This window comes from Erythranthe guttata, chromosome 14, assembly GCF_056151865.1.
Source record: "Erythranthe guttata isolate IM_541 chromosome 14, IM_541, whole genome shotgun sequence".
Classification (NCBI taxonomy): domain Eukaryota; kingdom Viridiplantae; phylum Streptophyta; class Magnoliopsida; order Lamiales; family Phrymaceae; genus Erythranthe; species Erythranthe guttata.
Window position 1 is genome coordinate 1180333 of NC_142546.1, and position 18139 is coordinate 1198471.

Below are 18139 nucleotides of genomic sequence, written 5' to 3' on the forward strand. Positions count from 1 at the left end.
GTGAAGAGACTGTGTGTTTTGCTGTTAAATAATAGAGAGATGCACCATTTTTTTTAAGAGAAGATTGATGATATCCCACATCGGTTTTGAACAGAAGAGTTGGATACCGCTATGGGTATAAGTAAAAGGTAGAATCGGTGTAGAAGGATTAAAAGGGTTGGTTGGCTAAATATGCCATGCTAGCCTTGTGTTAAGGCTAGTGCTGTATGGCTATCAAGACATATGGCCGACACAATTTCTGGAACTTTCACAGGGTTGGCCCCATTGGCCGACCCTCCATTTCTTACTTTTCTAAAAACTTTTTTTAATTATTATACGAATATTATATTAATATATATATATATATATATATATATATATATATATATATATATATATATATATATATATATATATATATATATATATATATCAATTTAATTGTTTTTCTTATGTATTTAAATAAGGGTAAATAGCACTTAACCCCCTCATGGTTTGCACATTTTGCACATGACCGACCCCCTTATGGTATGAACATAATCCCCTTGTAGTTTTGACATTTTGCACATGACCTGAAATTAGGCACATAACCCCCTTGTGGTTTTGAATTTTTGCACATGACCCCCTCATGGTATGAAATTAGCACATAACCCTAGAAAATACTAAATTACCCATATCAAGTCAAAAGTTCTTGTTTGAATTTAAAAATAATTATTCTATAAAATGAAAAGCTTAATGTATTTTTTTGTAAAATGAGAAATATAATATATTATTGTGTTTTTTCTATGTTACCGCATATATATTTTTATTTTAAATTTAATTTTCATTTCAACTTTAGAGAAATGTTTTTTTTTTTAGATTTTTCCAAAAGAATAAAAAAAAATAAGACTTTGTTTCTTAAAAAATTAAAGTTCGATAACAGCTATAATATAATATATTATATAGAAAATAGTAATATAATAATCATAATTAATGATAAATTAAAGATTTTTAAATTGATTTTTAAAATAGAATAAATTGTCAATCGTGCAATAACTCGTATTTTATACCTTGTGTGCTGTAAAATAAAAAAAAAACACAATAATATATTATATTTCTCATTTTACAAAAAGATACATTAAGCTTTTCATTTTATAAAATAATTATTTTTAAATTAGAGCAAGAATTTTTGACTTGATAGGGGTAATTTAGTCTTTTCTAGTTGTCTATTCAAGGGGATATGTACTAATTTCATAGCATAAAGGGGTCATGTGCAAAATTTCACAACCACATGGGGGTTATGTGTCTAATTTTATACCATAAGGGGGTCATGTGCTAAATGTCAAAACCTTAAGGGGGTTATGTGCTTAAATTCATACCATAAGGGGGTCATGTGCAAAATGTCTTTAAATAAATAATTTTTCTACTTTTGAAAGGTTATTTTCTGGGCATTGCACGTGGACTGTGAAGAAGTACTAGTTGATATAATTGCTTATTTTTCTTAACTAATCTGTAAACCCCTTAGGGAACTTCTTACCCAATCTATACCTATATTCCACCCAACCCAATTTTAGTATAGACAATTCTATCACACTTCAAATTATATTTCCATATTTAGAAATTGCGTGGTTGGGTGTCTCATACCCTCATTTTTCCAATCTATTCACATATAATTCCATAATACAGATAAACAATAATTACAATTTTTTCATCAAGATTAATTTTATTAATTTAGTGAAATATTAATTTTAATGATATAATTTTTATTGAATGAGACCATGAAAACATACTTAAGTTATTAATTTATCGAATATTAATTTATTCATCCTTAAATACCATATATTTCCTTTCACTTGTGATGTAATTTGTTTTGTTCTGTGAATATTTCTTAAATTCTATCAAATCCCTTTGTCACAATTTAGCCTGATAAATCCAAATATTATCATAAATAAATAAATATAATAATCACCAATACGTAAATAACCATTCCCATTACAGTTACAATAAATCATAACCATAACAAAAACTAAGAAGCAATTAAACAGAAAATAATGGAATCAAAATACAATTAATCCTCACCATTCTCATAATATATTTATATTAATTATTATAATTCTTTTTTATTTAAAATTTAGAAGGCAAGACCACTTGATTTTTCACACCAAGCAGCCGACAAACCTCCGGGAACAAAGACTTCCTAATCCCGGCGTACGCCTCCCCATTCCACCCCCTCTTCCCCAACTCCTCCGCCATGCGCACGGCAGCATCGACCGCCTCCTCCGCGCTATCGTGCGCCGAATCAACAATCCCCATCCCCTTCGCCGCCTCCGCCCTAACCTTCGCCGCCCGCAGCACCAGCTCCCGCCGCGCCCCTGGGGAGCCGAGCTTCCCTTGAATCAAAGCCATGAAGTAATCGGGCAGGGTCATACCTATATCCAGCTCGCTCATGTACATCACCCCCTTCGACGACGTCATCGTGACGTAATCGTGACTCATGGCCAGGATCAGCCCCGCCGCCGCCGCGTGTCCGGTGACGGCGGCGATGGTCGGCATAGGGAGGGAGAGGAGATCCGACACGACTCCCCTGAACAGATCCACCATCCGGTGCAGCTCCGATCTGGCGGCTTCAAACGAGCCGGCCTTGACGCCGACGGCTTGCGCGTGGACCAAATCGAAGCCGTTGGAGAAGAACCTGCCTTCGGCTACGGTGACGAGAGCCGATCCATTGACGGCTTGCGATTTGGCTTCGGCTAGAGCCGATCGGATTGATGAGATGAGCGCCGGATTCAAGCGGTGCTCCTGATCTTGCTTGGATTCCCCCGTTAGGGTTAGGATGAAGAGATCGCCGCGCTTCTCTAACGTGCACATCGCCGGCGTATGTTAGCGAAATCGATAAGATGAAGATGATAACTAGATAGAGAAACAGTAGAGAGAGAAAGAGAGATTATCCCAATACCTCAAAAATCGTGTTGATAATATATAGGTGTCAAAGAATTAAGACGCAACTTGCATAATTCTTTTTTTTGTTTGTTTTCTAATATTTTTCGCAACTGTTCATTTTCATGCATCTATTTAAATTACTTTATTTTATTATTTTATTAAAATTAGAAAGTTATAAAATGTCATTTTTTTTATAAATAAATTTTAGACATGCAATTTGTTATATCACTAATGTGAGTACATCAAATCCGGTACAAAGTGAAATGAAAAACTTAATCCAAGTTATTTGCTACATGATTCGAGATTGTTTGTTAATAGTTTATTTCAATTTGACGTTTAAACATAAAAAATCAATTTGGAAGACATGTTTTTGTTACATATTCTATTATGTCCGGTTGATAGAATATACAAAAAATAAAGTTGCTGGAACTCGATTTTTTTCGATTTTGTGAAGAGCTCGTTCGAGTTTGGTTCTAATAACTATCAAACCACGTGACTAATGCAATTTTGAAAGTTTGATAACGACTTCAAGCATACATCAATTTATGGATTGTAGCTCGTTTTCGTTTTCATATTTGTAATTTATGATATATTTTATATAAATATTCTAGGACCAAGTAAACTAAAACCATTAGAAAAAAAATAGTTGGTATAAAAAGCTGTCTACTGCACTTGTTTTTTCAGAAACTATGTGTTGCATTTTGTTGCTCCGGTTGGTGGTTTTATTGCATTCTATTGTACTCACTTTTGGATTTTATTGTATTTTGTTGGAAAAATAAATAAAATTTTAAATAAAAATTTCTCATTATATCCAAATCTGGAACAAGAAATTATAAATTAATTTAGTTTACAAAATTTCCGAAATTCTGCCGATTCCGAGACATTCTGAAATTGGAATAGATCTTTGAATTCCGCCTCTTTTTGGAACCAAAACTCGAACCTCCTAAAAAAAGTATTTTTTTCTGAAATAGGTTCCGTTTCATCTGATTTCCAACGAGTAAACTGCAAAAACTACCCCTGTGTAATCTTGAAATAGCAAAAACCCCCCTGTGATAAATAAACTAGCAAAAACCTCCCCTGTGAAATTATTTAAATAGCAAAAACCCCCCTATGGAACTATTTGAGGGTTGACTTTATATAAAAAGACACAAATAACCCTGGAGTCTTGCAATTAATAAATTCTTATATTTTATAAATATTTTAATTATTTTATTTAAAAAATAATCAATTTAGTTGTTTACTATTTTTTTTAATTTCTAAACAAACAAATTAAAAAGAATAAATATACATATAATATGTATATATATAAATACATTTTGAGGGACAATTTTGTCATTTCAAGTCTAAAAAATCAGCTAGGGGAGATTCTGCCTTTGACTAAATTTCACAGGGGGTTTTTGCTAGTTTATTTATCATAGGGGGGCTTCCGCTATTTCGAGATAATACAGGGGTAGTATTTGCAGTTTACTCGATTTCCAACCCTACCCCACAGTTTTTCTTCTTTTCACCCTTACCTTTTTTGGGTAGTTTAAATAAAATAGAAAAAAAAAATCATAATTAGTTATGTGGGCTCACAGTTGTTCCTCTTGTCTTAGAAATGTGGACCTCAAATTTGTTCTACTACGGTTTCAATCAATAGCAACTTGGGCCGAACCCATGTTTAGTAGTTAATAAAACTTCTTAACCCGGGTTTAGAAGTTAATCAATTTCTAAATTTATAAACAACAAGTAAATATATCACAAAAAAAAAATGGTGTACAAATTAAACACGCCAGTATTTCTCCCCGTGCAATCATTTTATAGCACGGGATATCATTTTAAAAGTAAAAAGAATAAATTATTTAAATATAATATACAATTATAATAAAATTTATTAGTCATATTTAAATAGCAGTATTCGTACAAATTTGATAAACAAATTCACACCACAAAAGAATGAGCTGGGAGAGCAAAGCGGATCAGTAGCTTGACAATTTGATGATCCCGAGGTCCCTGCGAAATAAACACACATGAACTAGGCTGGGGGTTGATCCGGCGGAGACCCCTCCGACACTCAAGTCAGACGTGCGGATAGTGGAAATAGTCCAGAGAATACAGTTAATAGTATTGCTCAGATAATATGACGTACTTTAAGGAATGAGTTCAAATGATTATTTATAGCTTAGTTGAGATTGTCGGACCCAAACCTTACTTGAAGGTGATTGGACCACGGTGATAGTGATCTTAAATATTGGGCTCATGGCCTAGTAAATAAATAAATTGTAAGCCGGTTGGCCTAATTAGGCATATCATAAAATATGTTTGTTTATCCGTGCAAGTAAATTACACATTAGTTGAAATTAATCAAAAGACGATATTGTTATTTGTTGATAAGAATTAAAGGGAAAAAATCTGGAGCATATATAATGGATTATAAGTCGCCACGTGGAAATATCTGAATCGTTCATCTTCTTTAAATATCCTTATTAACGTCAATACTCGACGTCCGTATCTGTTTCTGTGTGCTTTTAGTAGGGCAACGCAGTCTCTGTGGCGAATATTCCGTTACAAATAGACGTCACAAACGTTCTGGTCAAAGCAAGCCTTTCGGTTGGAAAGTAGCTGTCATTAGCTGGATTCTTCGGCTCGGCGCCGTTTGAGTTGCTCACCGGCTGTCCAAGCCAAAGTAAAAAACTTGAATAAATCTCTCTTTTTAGTAATTTATCTACTTAATTTATTCATACAAAATATTTAGTGTACTTTAATAAAAATACTGATTTCGTTTTAAATTCCTAAATCTAGAATATTTTCTTTGTTACGATATTTGATTTTTTTTCTGGCGTAGCGGAACTACAAATTGAAAGAGTGTAATTCCAGTCTCATTTATTTCTTGCCTATTATAGGTATAGTTATATGATTTATTTTTAAGGGGTAATGGCAAATAGGCCCATGAGAAGGGCACTTAATTAAAAGAGGGACATCCAACTTTTTTGTCTTTCAAATAAATTCACCCCATTCAAACTTATTTGCAAATAAGGAAAATCCTTTTATATATACCAAAATTACCCTCAATTCATTGAAACACAATTTAACTCCAATTTCATGATTTACACCCCAATTTAGCCCAATTTCATCAATTAACCAATTTTAACCATAATTTCAATTTTGACCTTAACTTTGACCCGCCACCGCCGGAGACCGCCGGTCGCCGGCATTGACTTATTTTATTTTATTTTATTTTTGAATTTTTTTTTCCTGAAATTATTTTCCGGCCGATCAACTTCCGTTGACCGCCGGGTCACCGGCGTTGACTTTTTTTTTTTAATTTTGTTTTTTCTTAAAAAATATTTTAATTAATATTACTGTCTTGGCTGCTAAATTACTGTCTCCGGCAGTTATTTAACTGTCGGAGACAGTAATTTAACTGTTAATTGACTCTTTTGTTTTTTTTTTTCTTCAAAAATATTTTAATTAATATTACTGTATTCGTTGCTAAATTACTGTCTCCAGCAGTTATTTAACTGTCGGAAACAGTAATTTAACTGTTAATTGACTTTTTTATTCTTAATTTTTTTTAATTAATATTACTGTATTCGTTGCTAAATTACTGTCTCCGGCAGTTATTTAACTGTCGGAGATAATAATTTAACTGTTAATTGAATTTTTTTTTTTTCCTTAAAAAAAATTATTTTAATTAATATTACTGCCCTGGATGTTAAATTACTGTCTCCAACAGTAATTTAACTGTCTTAGACAATAATATTAATAATATTACTGTTAGAAAAAATAATATTCATAATATTACTGTCCCAAACAGTAATATAACTGTCTGAGACAGTAGTTTAGTAGTCAAGATAGTAATATTAATTAAAATATTTTTTTTCTAAGAAAAACAATTTAAAAAAAAAAGTCAACGCCGGAGACCGGCGGTCTCCGGCGGTCAACGCCGGAATCTGGCCGGAAAAAAAACATTTTAGAAAAATATTATTTTCTGTAAAAAAAAAAAGTTTTGGGGGTTAATGTGATATATTTGTTTAAATCCGGGGTCTATGTGTAATATTAAAGAAGTTAGAGCATAATGAGTGGAATTGATAAGAATTATATTATTGAGGGTATTTTAGACTAAAGACATGGGGATGGGCTTAATTGAGAGACTGTTTTTTTTGTGGACCAAAATGCATTTTAAGTCCAATGTGATGGGCCTTTTTGCCATTTGCCCTATTTTTAAATCATAAGTTCTTATCTACCATAGTAATAATTAATTTCACATTTAAAATTTAAGATGAATTTAATTTTGAAGAAAATTCATTTTTTTAGAGTTTGGCATATATATTTAGTTTATTCTTACATAGAAATTGGTTAATACAATGCTACATTAGGCGAAATACATCGAGTAGGTTTTTACCATTCATATACACGCAATTACACAAATCAACATTGTTGTGTGTATATCAGCGTTAAAGATTTACTCGATACAACCTTCGTCGAATGTAGATTAGAAAAACCGCAAAAATTAGATGGAGAGAATTGAAATTTCCTTAAAAAAATAAACTCTCAAAGTAGAGAGTTTTTTTTTTTTTTAATTGTTAGTGAGATTTTTTTTTTATATATATGTAAGAAATATATAGTAATAGAACAACATTTAGCCAAGCCGATAGAACAGAATAAGCCGATATGTTATAATTATATAATACAACACGAATCTTAACGACAACCTTTGCTTTGACCTAAGACCTGATTCCGATGACTGTTTATCGAAAAGCGTGCAGCTCACGTGCATATCGTTTATATAAATAATATCCTCACACCCCAAATCTCTCTCACCACCCAATCAACAATTTATTCAGATCTAATCTGCTAAAAATTGCTCAAAAAAAAAAAAAAATCTCTAAATTTCCAATTTGCTTTTTCTTTTCTGTTTTGGAGGAATTTCTTAGCTGATACAAATGGCTTGTATTGGAAATAGAAATCTGTCTGGACGGCGTCAGTCGAGCCGGTTGCAGAGGAGGGCGCCGCCGTCGATTCAGATCAACCCGGTGCCGGAGTGGAAGGTGGCTATACCGCTTTTATCGCCGTTGGTTCAGTCGCCGGACAATCTGAAGGCTGAGATCAACTCTTGTACGAGCAGCGATAAGGGATCGGCGGCTGCGGCAGAGAAGCCGGCGGCGGTTATGAAGAAGTGGCAGCACCCTGCGGCGCCGTTTTGCTATGAGCCGGCTCCTCCGTTCTTACCCTTTGTTTGTACAGGAAGCTTAGATAGGTAGTTTGGTAAATTTTCAACCAAATTTTTTTTGTTCCTTTTTTGCCCTCCAATTTTTATGGGGGGTTTTCTGTTGGTACAGTGAACTTTGATGCAGTTTTGTGTTTTGATACATTTAAGAAAAGTTAAAAGACTATTTCTAGCAAGTTTAATCGAATTATTTTGAACTTTTAAAATTGTGAAGTTAAATCAAATTAAATTAGAAAGAAAAATTAATAGTAGTTAATTTCAAAGTATAAAATGCAAGGAGAGTAAATTCAAATGAGATAAATCAAGAATCTCGTATAATAACTTGCAAATTATACGAGAGACGTAAACCACACTAAGCTAATCCTGTGCGACAACTTGGAGTTCGTTCAACTAAATTTTTTATACATAGTTTTATTTTGGAAAAAATAATTTTTTCATCCCTTAAGTTTGCACCGATTTCACATTTGATCTTCCATGTTCACGAAAAACACATTTGGTCTTTTCAAAAATTAAATACTTTTAGTCCCTTCCGTCAATTTTCTATTAAAAACTAACATAATCAAACGTGTGCCCATACTGCTTTAACTAACGGAATTAACAGAAATGACCAAAATTGTTAAGTTATTGGAATATGAGGGACTAAATGTGTTTTTTTAAACATGGGAGGCCAAATGTGAAATTTGTGCAAACTTGAGGGGTGAAAACCGTAAATTCCCCATTTTATTTTAATCATTGATGAATTTTCACTAATTTCAAATTCTGCTAGTGGGCTTCATTTGAGGGCGGGCTAAAAAGCCCACTAAGGCCCACTTATTGTTCAGAGGCCCAGAAGTTACAGGAATTATAAGATTTTATTATTTGGGCCAATTCAAGTTTTTTTATTTATTAAATAAGCTTATATAAATATATTAATTTATTTATTATTTTCCTTTTTCTCTTTTACCTTTTTCTTTTACTTTCCCCACTACTCATTAATAGCAGGGTACTTGAATGAAGCTCCTCAAAGAATGTGCTACGAACACTGCACATTTCTTTTTCTTGATAATATGATTATCTTTTTGTTTTTGTTTTACTCTTTTTTTCTTTAATTAAAAAGAAATGTGCTTCTTTTTCGCTTTGTTAGTGAAAAGTTGTGACAAAGATTCACAGATTTAAGGTAATAATTATTTCTCCCAAAAGGATTTAGTATAAAGATATGTAGTTGCATATTTGCATCCATCATTATAAATAATTCATGCTTCAACAATAATTCTAATAATGTACACACTTACTTTTACATGCACGAGTATTATTAGATCAATGATTTGACCTAAAGGTAGAAATTGGAATCGAATTTTTAAAACCTGCGTATGAAGTGATTAAAAACTTCTGAATTTGGAAATTAATTTTCCAATATTCTGATTTCTTAATTTTATTTGGACTGGAGTTGGAATACATATGAGATTTTAATTTTCGATTCGGTTTTAATTTTAAGAAACAATCCAAGATGTTTCTGATGCCACCGCCTTCCAAATCCACTGACTTAGATAAAAAAAATCCAATTTAATTAGAAATAAAATAAAATAATATATTCAATATGTGAAATTGTGATTTTCGATCCAAGCCATCAGGTTTCTAACAAAACTAATTTATTGATTTATTTATTAAAAAAAAAGTCAATGTACTAGACCACTTGTATGAATTTAGTTTGAAATAGTTCGATTTGAATAGATTTGATAACGTTACATACAAGGCCAATTTTGTTTCTTGTTGCTTTATTTCATTTTCAGTCGTGCCTTTAACTTTTATTAGCATCTAAATACCATGTGGGTTCAAATCACTTTATACAGCCCATAAGTGCTTCTAACATGTAATTTGTCATTTCTAAGAACATTAAATGAAGACAAAAACGAAGGCCACCTTCTCCATTAATATTATACTTATTTATTTTATAACTTGGGGAAAATGTGGGATAAGAATATTTAAAATCTATATCATTACCACACTTTATTTTTTATCTTTCTCAATCAGTATTGAATATACGGTTAAACATATATAAATTAATACAGTCGACACGACAATACCAACCAAATTCTATTAATTCAGCGAAATAATAATTTAACGAAATGTTTTTTAACTCATTGTCATTGATTCGGTATCGAAAGAAACTATTATTCAAACAAGATTATTAATTTATCGAGATTCTAGTATATTTATTATTGAAAGACAGTTGAACAAATCCACAATTAATCAAAAAAATAATGTCCAAAGTGTTTTAGGTTTCTCTTTTGGTCACTTGTTTTTTGTTTTGGGATACTTTTCATCTAATGTTGTAAGAAAGTCACCAACTCCAACTATTAGTTACTTTTTTGACAAAGTGACAAACAAATTTAGACAAAGTTCCTACTAATAATAATAATAATAATAATAATAATAATAATAATAATAATAATAATAATAATAATAATATAGTTTATATTGTGTTACATTGGGCTTATATTTGCCATTCATATACGTATATATAAACAGCCTCTCACATTTGTGTATGTAGATCAACTGTAAAAAAACATAATGTACTTTTAAATTTATAGTTTGAATAAAAAAATTCAAATTTCTTTGATTTGAAAAAGAATGGTCGTTGAATATGTTTCTTCTCAAAGTACAAAAATAAATTGCATGAATACAAGTTGTCTACACCAATTTTGACATGGGTTCTTCATTGTTTCGTGTCGTGTATATGTGTGTGTTTGTTTTCGAACAAATTCACCCACTAGCTTAATATTATTATTATTATTGTCACATATATTATTTCAAATAGTATTTTAATATACTTTTCTAAATAAAAAAATATTGAATTTCACAAAGTGGAACCAAAGTAAGAAGCCTTCTACCTCACACTTCTACGGTTAATTCTCTTTTTCGCAAAAAAAAAAAAAAAAAAAAAAAAGTGAAAATAAAATAAACCCAAATAAATGCCAAAAAAGAAAATAATTTATTCACCATCTACCCCAAGAAAATAAATAAATAAAATAAAGGCGGCGGATATATGCAAGCCCATTTTTTTATTAGTTCAAAGCTATATAACGGAGTTTATTATTTCAAGCCCGTGAATTAATTTAATTTTATTACATCAAGACCAAACAAGACGAATATACCCTTGTCAATAAATAATACCCAAATACAAACAAACTCTGTTTTTAATTTGTTCAAGACCAAAAAAAAAGTAAAAAAAAAGAAAGAAAAAATATAGGAAAAACTCACAATTGCCGCCACCAGACCGCCGAGACACCGACCAGCGAGACTTCCACCGCGCCGACAACGACGAGCGACCCACCCACCGCACCACCTCCACCGCACCATCACCACCACCCCACCACCACCAACAAGTTCTTTTTACTAAACTTTTATTTGTCAATTAAAAAACATTAATCGAGCATCGATTCTTGATAAATATGCGTGGATGAACATTAATCTATGCTTAATTCTTGTTGGATTGCAATGCTTTAGCCGATTTTGGGAAAAAAATTGAGATTGAAATTGATTTTTTTGTATGTTTTCGTTGATTTCCCAAATCGGTTTATCCAGACCGATTTTGTACACGAAAATCGGCGTCACAATGCCGATTTTTGTTAACCAAATCGGAGACACAACACCGACTTTACAAGTCAAAATCGGCGTTGGAACGCCGATTTTTTTTTATTTTTATGATTTATGTTTTTTATTTGGTTTTGAATTTCATTAAGGGTAAATTAGTATTTTTATGTTGGAGGTCTTGAACTAATAAAAAAATGGGCTTGCATATATCCGCCGCCTAAAATAAAACACCCTTAAGTAAAAGGCTGGACCTGTTCCCCCATTAAAGACCTCCATGTGTTCATCAATGCAACTAGTACACAAGAACTCATCTTATTATTATTATTTTATTTTTTTATTTAAATATTCAAACAAATTTTGACTATTTAATTATTAATTCAAATTTTCATCTTCCTGTAAAAAAAAAATAATAATAAAAAATTAGTAAAGGTCAAAAGGATTGTTCTTCGGAGTCAGAAAAACCTAAAGGAGAGAGAGAGAGAGAGAGAAGCAGCATTTTTGCAGACCTCTTACTTTGAGCTCCATCTCCTTCAAACTGCCCCCCTTTTTGAAAATCTCTCTCTCTCTCTCTCTTCTTTCTCTCTCTAACACACACACACACGCACACAGAGAGAAAAGAAAATTAGAGCATCGGAAAACGCGCACCTTTTTCAGCATCGATTCAAAACCCCCTCAATTCGCCTCTGTTTCACAAATCAATTCCCAACCAATTCGTCTCTGGATTTTATTATTTAGGTTTTTTTTTTTACTGTTTAATAGTCAAATCGGTGTTTCTGTAATGTGTTTCCGTGAGTGAAGAATGCTGCTGCGTTTATCTTCCTGGTTTAATTTGTTGATTCGAAGGCGAATGGAGAGAAATTGCTGCCAGATCTGAAGTGGGGGTTTTTTGATTGATTTTCAGATCTTGTTTTTGCGAAAACAAGGTGCAGAAATGGTGGCCGAGCCATGGATACTGAAATTCGGCAATCAGGTCAGTACCAATTTAAAACACGCTTTATACCTCGACGGCTCCACGAAATCGTCGAACACGAAGCCGCACGACCGGCAAATCATCGGCATACTCTCTTTCGAAGTGGCTAATGTGATGTCGAAGATCCTGAATCTCCACAAATCGTTATCCGAGCACGACTTCCTCAACCTGAAGAACGAGATCCTGAACTCCGACGGAATCAGAACCCTAATCTCCGGCGACCCGGACCACCTCCTCCACCTCGCCCTCCTCGAGAAACTCGACGACTTGAACAGAGCCGCCGCCGTCGTATCCAGACTCGGCAAGAAATGCACCGTCCCTGCACTTCAGGGCTTCGAGCACGTGTACGGTGACATCATCTCCGGCGCCATCGACGTCAGCGAGCTGGGGTTCTTGGTGAAGGACATGGACTCCACCGTCCGTAAAATGGAGCGGTACGTCGGGTCCACCGTCACGCTCTACCGAGAAATGGCGGCCGCCGACGAGCTCGAGGCCGCCGCCAAGAAGCTCCACCAGAACCACCACCACGAGACCAGCAGGAGAGCCTTCGAGCAGAAGCTTACGTGGCAGAGGCAAGACATCAAACACTTGAAGGACATCTCCTTGTGGAACCAAACCTACGATAAAATCGTCGAGCTCTTGTGCCGCACCGTCTGCACGGTTTACGCCCGTATACACATCGTATTCCGCAATAATAATAGTAGTAGGGATGCTTCGAGCATGTTGATATCGAGGTCGAGAATCGGTTCTAGTGGAAATCTGAAAAAGCCCGTTTCGAACAAGAGGCGGCCCAAACCGGGCCCGGAGAAAAATGGGTCCGGTTTATTTGGCCCGGATGATTTCAACTTCGCCTGTGGTATCGGGCCGGGTCGGTTCTTCATGGAATGTATAACCCTAAGCAGCTCCGCTTCGAAAGTGGACGACGATGATTTTGATGATGATGGTCAACGAAGTCAACTATCCGGATCTTTTAGTACCGTGGCGAATAGTTCGAAGTGTGACAGTAAAGATTCCACCTTTTCCGGTAGTTTTTCCCGGCCCGTTTCGAACGGGGCACGGGCCCCGCCCACGAGTAGGTGGGCACCAGCGAGCACGGTCGGTGGGTCTGCATTGCCGTTGCACTACGCTAATATAATAATAATAATCGAGAAGCTTCTTATGTATCCTCATTTAGTGGGCGAAGAAGCGAGAGATGATTTGTACCAAATGCTTCCCACGAGTGTTAGAAAAAAACTGAAGGGCGAATTGAGGAATTACGTGAAGGATTTGGAGATATACGATGCGCCGGTGGCGCACGATTGGAGGGAGAGGCTAGGCGGGGTGCTGAAGTGGCTCGCCCCGCTGGCGCACAACATGATGAGGTGGCAGAGCGAGAGGAACTTCGAGCAGAGGCAGATTGTGACAAGGACAAACGTGCTCCTTGTGCAGACGCTCTACTTTGCCGACCGGGCGAAGACGGAGGACGCCATTTGTCGGCTTCTGGTTGGCTTGAATTATATATGCCGATACGAGCAGCAGCAGAACGCTTTGTTGGACTGCGCGAGTAGTTTCGATTTTGAGGACTGCGTGACGTGGCAGTCGCGGATTGGTGGCTCGTTTTGATCCTCGATTTTTTTATCTTTTTGTCTCCATTGTTGTAGGATGAAACTTACTTAGATGGGTAGTTTGTTCTTGTAGGTAGTGTGAATACTATAATTGGTTGGATTTTTTCTATGTACTTGATTTAGTATGTTGTCTTTGAATGACAAGTTTGGAATATTACACTCAAGTTTATTATTAATTTATTATTGTATGGTGTTTGAAGTATCTTTTCATTTCTGTGAATCTAATGCAATGATCAAGAATCAGAATATTTACTTATTATTACATATTGGTTTTCAAGAATGAAAGCCAGTTGTTCAAAATATTGAATTGTCACAATTGGGTTACATAACGTTTAGGGCAACTCCTACAAGACATTAATTAAGGTATCTTGCAATTGGATGGTTGAGTAATAAAAATTGGGTCTTCAATGTAGAAAATGGGGCCATCCTATTATGGAAGGAACTCAATAGAACATTGCCAACAATTCTCAACCGGTATATTTGAGAAATTCAAATCATGTTATAAATTGGGGAAGTAGGAGATGAGACATGATTCGAACCCTAAACCTCTGATATAATAGTAGAGGTTAGGTACCAACTGCCCTAGTGAAAGTTGGTTCCTTCGACACAGGTATATATGTAGCAACTGTAAAATAAAAATGTCAAAAATATTGAGAGTTATCGGCATTTTGCATCCTCAATTTACATTTCATTGGCACTTTGCGCCCTTAAATTGAAACAATAACGGAATGCACCCTTCGATTACAACTTTCTCGGCAAAGTGCACCCTAATTCACAGTTTATCTAAGAAAATGACAGGTTACCACTGTTGCCGTTCCAAACGTAATTTCAGCAGATTTTTCGCTAAATAAGTGACAAGAAACCAACAACATTTGCATCTCTCTCTCTCACTCTCTCTTTCTCTCTCTCACACACACAAAAGAAAGAATTCTCTAGAGACTTGGTCAAGAACTAGTTTCTAGGGTGCACTTTGACAAGGAATTGGTCATTGGAGGGTGCATTCAGCTAATATTTTTAATTTAAGGGTAAAAAGTGCCAATGACATGTAGTTTAAGTGTGTAAAATGCAATTACCCAAATGTTGAAGTAACAATTGAACTAAATCTGGATATATAGATAAATATTTTCTTTCAAAAGTTACAAGTTACAATTACTTCTCATAGTCACAACATACAAACAAATTCATTTTTGTAATCCTGATATTTGATTTTTTTTTCCATATTATTCATTGTAAAATAAATTAATTCAAACAAAACTCAATAAATCTATTATTATTAATTTTAAATTATTTGAGAGATAATAATGGAAAAAGAATCTGTTGCGCCTCTTTACATTTATTAAGAGAAAAAAAGTAGCGCCTACACTTTCGGCAGATTTATCAACACGACTTTACTGAGACTGCACGCAACTGTAGAGAGGACAATAGGAGAATCAATTGCATTAGCGCATTGTACATCCGGTGCAATGGTCCAACGTACAACTCTCGGTGCAACGTACAACTCGCGTTTCCGGTTTCACGAAACCACAACCTGATGCGGAGCAGCGGATTACAGATATCTACCCGCAGATTATTTTGAATTATTCAATTTTTATTAGATCTTCTATTCTCGCCCAATTTCCCCAATTCGCGTTTTCATTCTGCTCGATTGACTGTTTTGGAGTTCAATTATCATGAGTTACCGGAGGTTAGTATGAATTCTTATCTGCATTTTGCAATAATCTCTTCTGTTTTTGAATTTAATGTTTGTTTTATTTAGGATGGTGATCGATTTGAAATTTTAGGTTTTGATTCTATTTTAGGTTTGATATTAGTGTACTTGCAATTGTTCTAACATGATAGGATTTCAATTCTGTGATGAATGATTGTTCGGTCTTCTGATAAAAGTATGAAATCGTTTTTGCCTTTTTGTGTGTGTGTGTGTGTGTATTAATTGAAATTGGTGGGAAGAATGATTGTTCGGTCTTCTGATAAAAGAATGAAATTCGTTTTTGCCTTGTGTGGGTGTGTGTGTGTGTGTTAACTGAAATTGGTGGTAAGAATCCATTTGAAACTTTGATTGTTTAGTTTACCCTTGTTAGAACAAATCACTTCTAAGGATAGAGTGTTTTTCTTAGTTCATTTGCTTTATTTTGAGTGCAAATCCGTAGGCGTTCGATTCCAAGAACAGTGCGATTGTTGGTCTGCAGATTGAATCAATGGATTGGATTTTCTTTTTCTTTTTTCTTTTGCCGAAGTGATAGAGATATAATTTGAATCATTGATTTTAATCTCAATAAGATCTAACAGCTTAGATCAAGAGAATAAGTGGTGTTTCTATGACAATTGTTTAACAGATTTAGTCTCGACTTACAGTGGGGACAAAGTCACGAGTGCGCCCGTTTTTAAATCATCCTGATGGATGTACATGCAATAAAACTTAAATGGGGTGATTTGTGCTCACTCAATAAAATGTGTGTGGGGAGGTGGGGGGGGGGGGGGGGGGGGGGGGGGGGGATTCTTTTTGCAATTATGAAAATTGAGGATACAAGAGTTTAACATCCTTATGTTTTTCTTACTTAGTGTACACTGGATTATGTGTTGTATCTTGTGGAGTTCGTAATCGTGATGAAGTTATTTTCACGCAGGGATAACCGATCCTCAAGGGCTGCACTCTTCGATAACCTGGATACCCTTGAAGAGGGCGGTCTTAGGTCCTCTTCTTCATATTCAAGTGGTATTGATGAACATGAGAACGAGAAGACTATGGACAGTTTGCATGACAGAGTCAGCTTTTTAAAAAGAGTGAGAATCAAGAATTTTCTCTCGTTGCATTTTTTAGCTTATATGAATATTTTCTCATGCCTGCATAAATAATTTACCACTGTCACCATTGTTCGTATAATTGTTGGTATTATTTTCATGGTTTAGTTAACCATTGAATGACGCATTTGGACCTCAGACTTGAGAGACGATGGATTAAACTTTTTTGCTAAACATGAAAATTTTAACTAAAATTTCGAAGTGGGCCGATCTCATATAATCTAGTAGTATTATTACCTTGGTAACTTATCGTAGAAGTTAAGTTCATAATATCTGTACTGTCCCTTGTGGCAGTTGACAGGGGATATTCACGAGGAGGTGGAAAGTCACAACCGTATGCTAGATCGAACGGTATGTTAATTCATGGATGGTATGTTGGTTCATAAAAAAAAAAGCACATTTCTATTGGCGAAAGTTTTGCTCGTGCTATTGAGTTTATTTTTACTGAGTAGGGAAACGAGATGGACGCGTCAAGAGGAATCATGTCAGGAACAATGGATCGGTTTAAAATGGTAATCTAAATAAATTCCTCTTAATTTAAAAGTTGTTATTTCGTTCCTTGTTAGTTTATTTTCCCTGAAGTTGGATTTGACGATTTTCGGTAGGTGTTTGAAAAGAAATCAAATAGGAGAATCTGCAAACTTGCGACATATTTCGTGATCGCTTTCTTTTTGTTCTACTATACTGTTAGGTGAGCACGTTCTTCTTATCAACAACCCCAGGTATTTTAGTAAAAAAAACAATCGGAACCGCTTCACACTGATTATTATTTCGTTCCTTTGCAGGATTCTCTTGTATTTCATGTATGGTTAAAGTGGGATTGCGAGTAATTCCCGACATCTTCCGATTTTTTTATTTTTTTTAATTTCTTTTTGACGAACGGCAACGATTGTTATAAATTTCATGTTTAATTGTTCTTTTATGTGGTGCAACTGTAACAAAGCTATGCCAATGATCTACATTGGTTAAACTAACTACATGCGAAGGGCATTAACCATGATTTTCTAAACTAAGGTTTTCTCATGTAATAGATGTTCTTCTTCTCTTTTTCCGGTGTAAATAGTTGTATGAGCGTGTGACTATATG

At 34.5% G+C, this 18139-nt stretch overlaps 4 protein-coding genes and 1 non-coding gene across 6 annotated transcripts; 4 read left to right on the forward strand and 1 right to left on the reverse strand.

Moving 5' to 3' along the window:
- The first annotated feature begins 149 nt into the window (after positions 1-149).
- On the forward strand, positions 150-279 carry LOC148764880 (U11 spliceosomal RNA). The gene has a single exon (XR_016029976.1). It is a non-coding gene; the product is annotated as a U11 spliceosomal RNA (small nuclear RNA).
- Positions 280-2070: 1791 nt separating this feature from the next.
- LOC105963027 (enoyl-CoA delta isomerase 2, peroxisomal) lies at positions 2071-2920 on the reverse strand. Its single transcript, XM_012987382.2, has one exon. It carries the CDS (start codon positions 2824-2826, stop codon positions 2083-2085), a length of 744 nt encoding a protein of 247 aa, XP_012842836.1. The 5' UTR covers positions 2827-2920; the 3' UTR covers positions 2071-2082.
- A 4758-nt stretch (positions 2921-7678) lies between these two features.
- On the forward strand, positions 7679-8233 carry LOC105963029 (hypothetical protein). The gene has a single exon (XM_012987383.2). It carries the CDS (start codon positions 7824-7826, stop codon positions 8139-8141), a length of 318 nt encoding a protein of 105 aa, XP_012842837.2. The 5' UTR covers positions 7679-7823; the 3' UTR covers positions 8142-8233.
- A 3671-nt stretch (positions 8234-11904) lies between these two features.
- LOC105963030 (hypothetical protein) lies at positions 11905-14430 on the forward strand. The gene has a single exon (XM_012987384.2). It carries the CDS (start codon positions 12612-12614, stop codon positions 14250-14252), a length of 1641 nt encoding a protein of 546 aa, XP_012842838.2. The 5' UTR covers positions 11905-12611; the 3' UTR covers positions 14253-14430.
- A 1234-nt stretch (positions 14431-15664) lies between these two features.
- On the forward strand, positions 15665-18101 carry ATBET12 (Target SNARE coiled-coil domain protein). Of its 2 annotated transcripts, XM_012987385.2 has the most exons (6): positions 15665-15938; positions 16879-17035; positions 17348-17404; positions 17506-17565; positions 17659-17744; positions 17839-18101. In XM_012987385.2, the coding sequence occupies exons 1-6, from the start codon at positions 15925-15927 to the stop codon at positions 17864-17866; spliced, it is 402 nt and encodes a 133-aa protein (XP_012842839.2). In that variant the 5' UTR covers positions 15665-15924; the 3' UTR covers positions 17867-18101. The 2 variants fall into 2 exon arrangements, with proteins under 2 accessions (XP_012842839.2, XP_088669863.1); XM_088813737.1 differs by lacking the exon at positions 15665-15938 and having other exon boundaries at positions 16859-17035.
- Positions 18102-18139: the final 38 nt, after the last annotated feature.

What these genes read in the sequence shown, in the direction of transcription:
- LOC105963027 (XM_012987382.2), bottom strand. Translation starts at nt 2,826, where the DNA reads ATGTGCACGTTAGAGAAGCGCGGCGATCTCTTCATCCTAACCCTAACG.
- LOC105963029 (XM_012987383.2), top strand. Translation starts at nt 7,824, where the DNA reads ATGGCTTGTATTGGAAATAGAAATCTGTCTGGACGGCGTCAGTCGAGC.
- LOC105963030 (XM_012987384.2), top strand. Translation starts at nt 12,612, where the DNA reads ATGGTGGCCGAGCCATGGATACTGAAATTCGGCAATCAGGTCAGTACC.
- ATBET12 (XM_088813737.1), top strand. Translation starts at nt 16,859, where the DNA reads ATGAAGTTATTTTCACGCAGGGATAACCGATCCTCAAGGGCTGCACTC. An exon ending in GAGTCAGCTTTTTAAAAAGA is followed by an intron (nt 17,036 to 17,347) that starts GTGAGAATCAAG and finishes CCCTTGTGGCAG; the next exon opens with TTGACAGGGGATATTCACGA. An exon ending in CAATGGATCGGTTTAAAATG is followed by an intron (nt 17,566 to 17,658) that starts GTAATCTAAATA and finishes GATTTTCGGTAG; the next exon opens with GTGTTTGAAAAGAAATCAAA.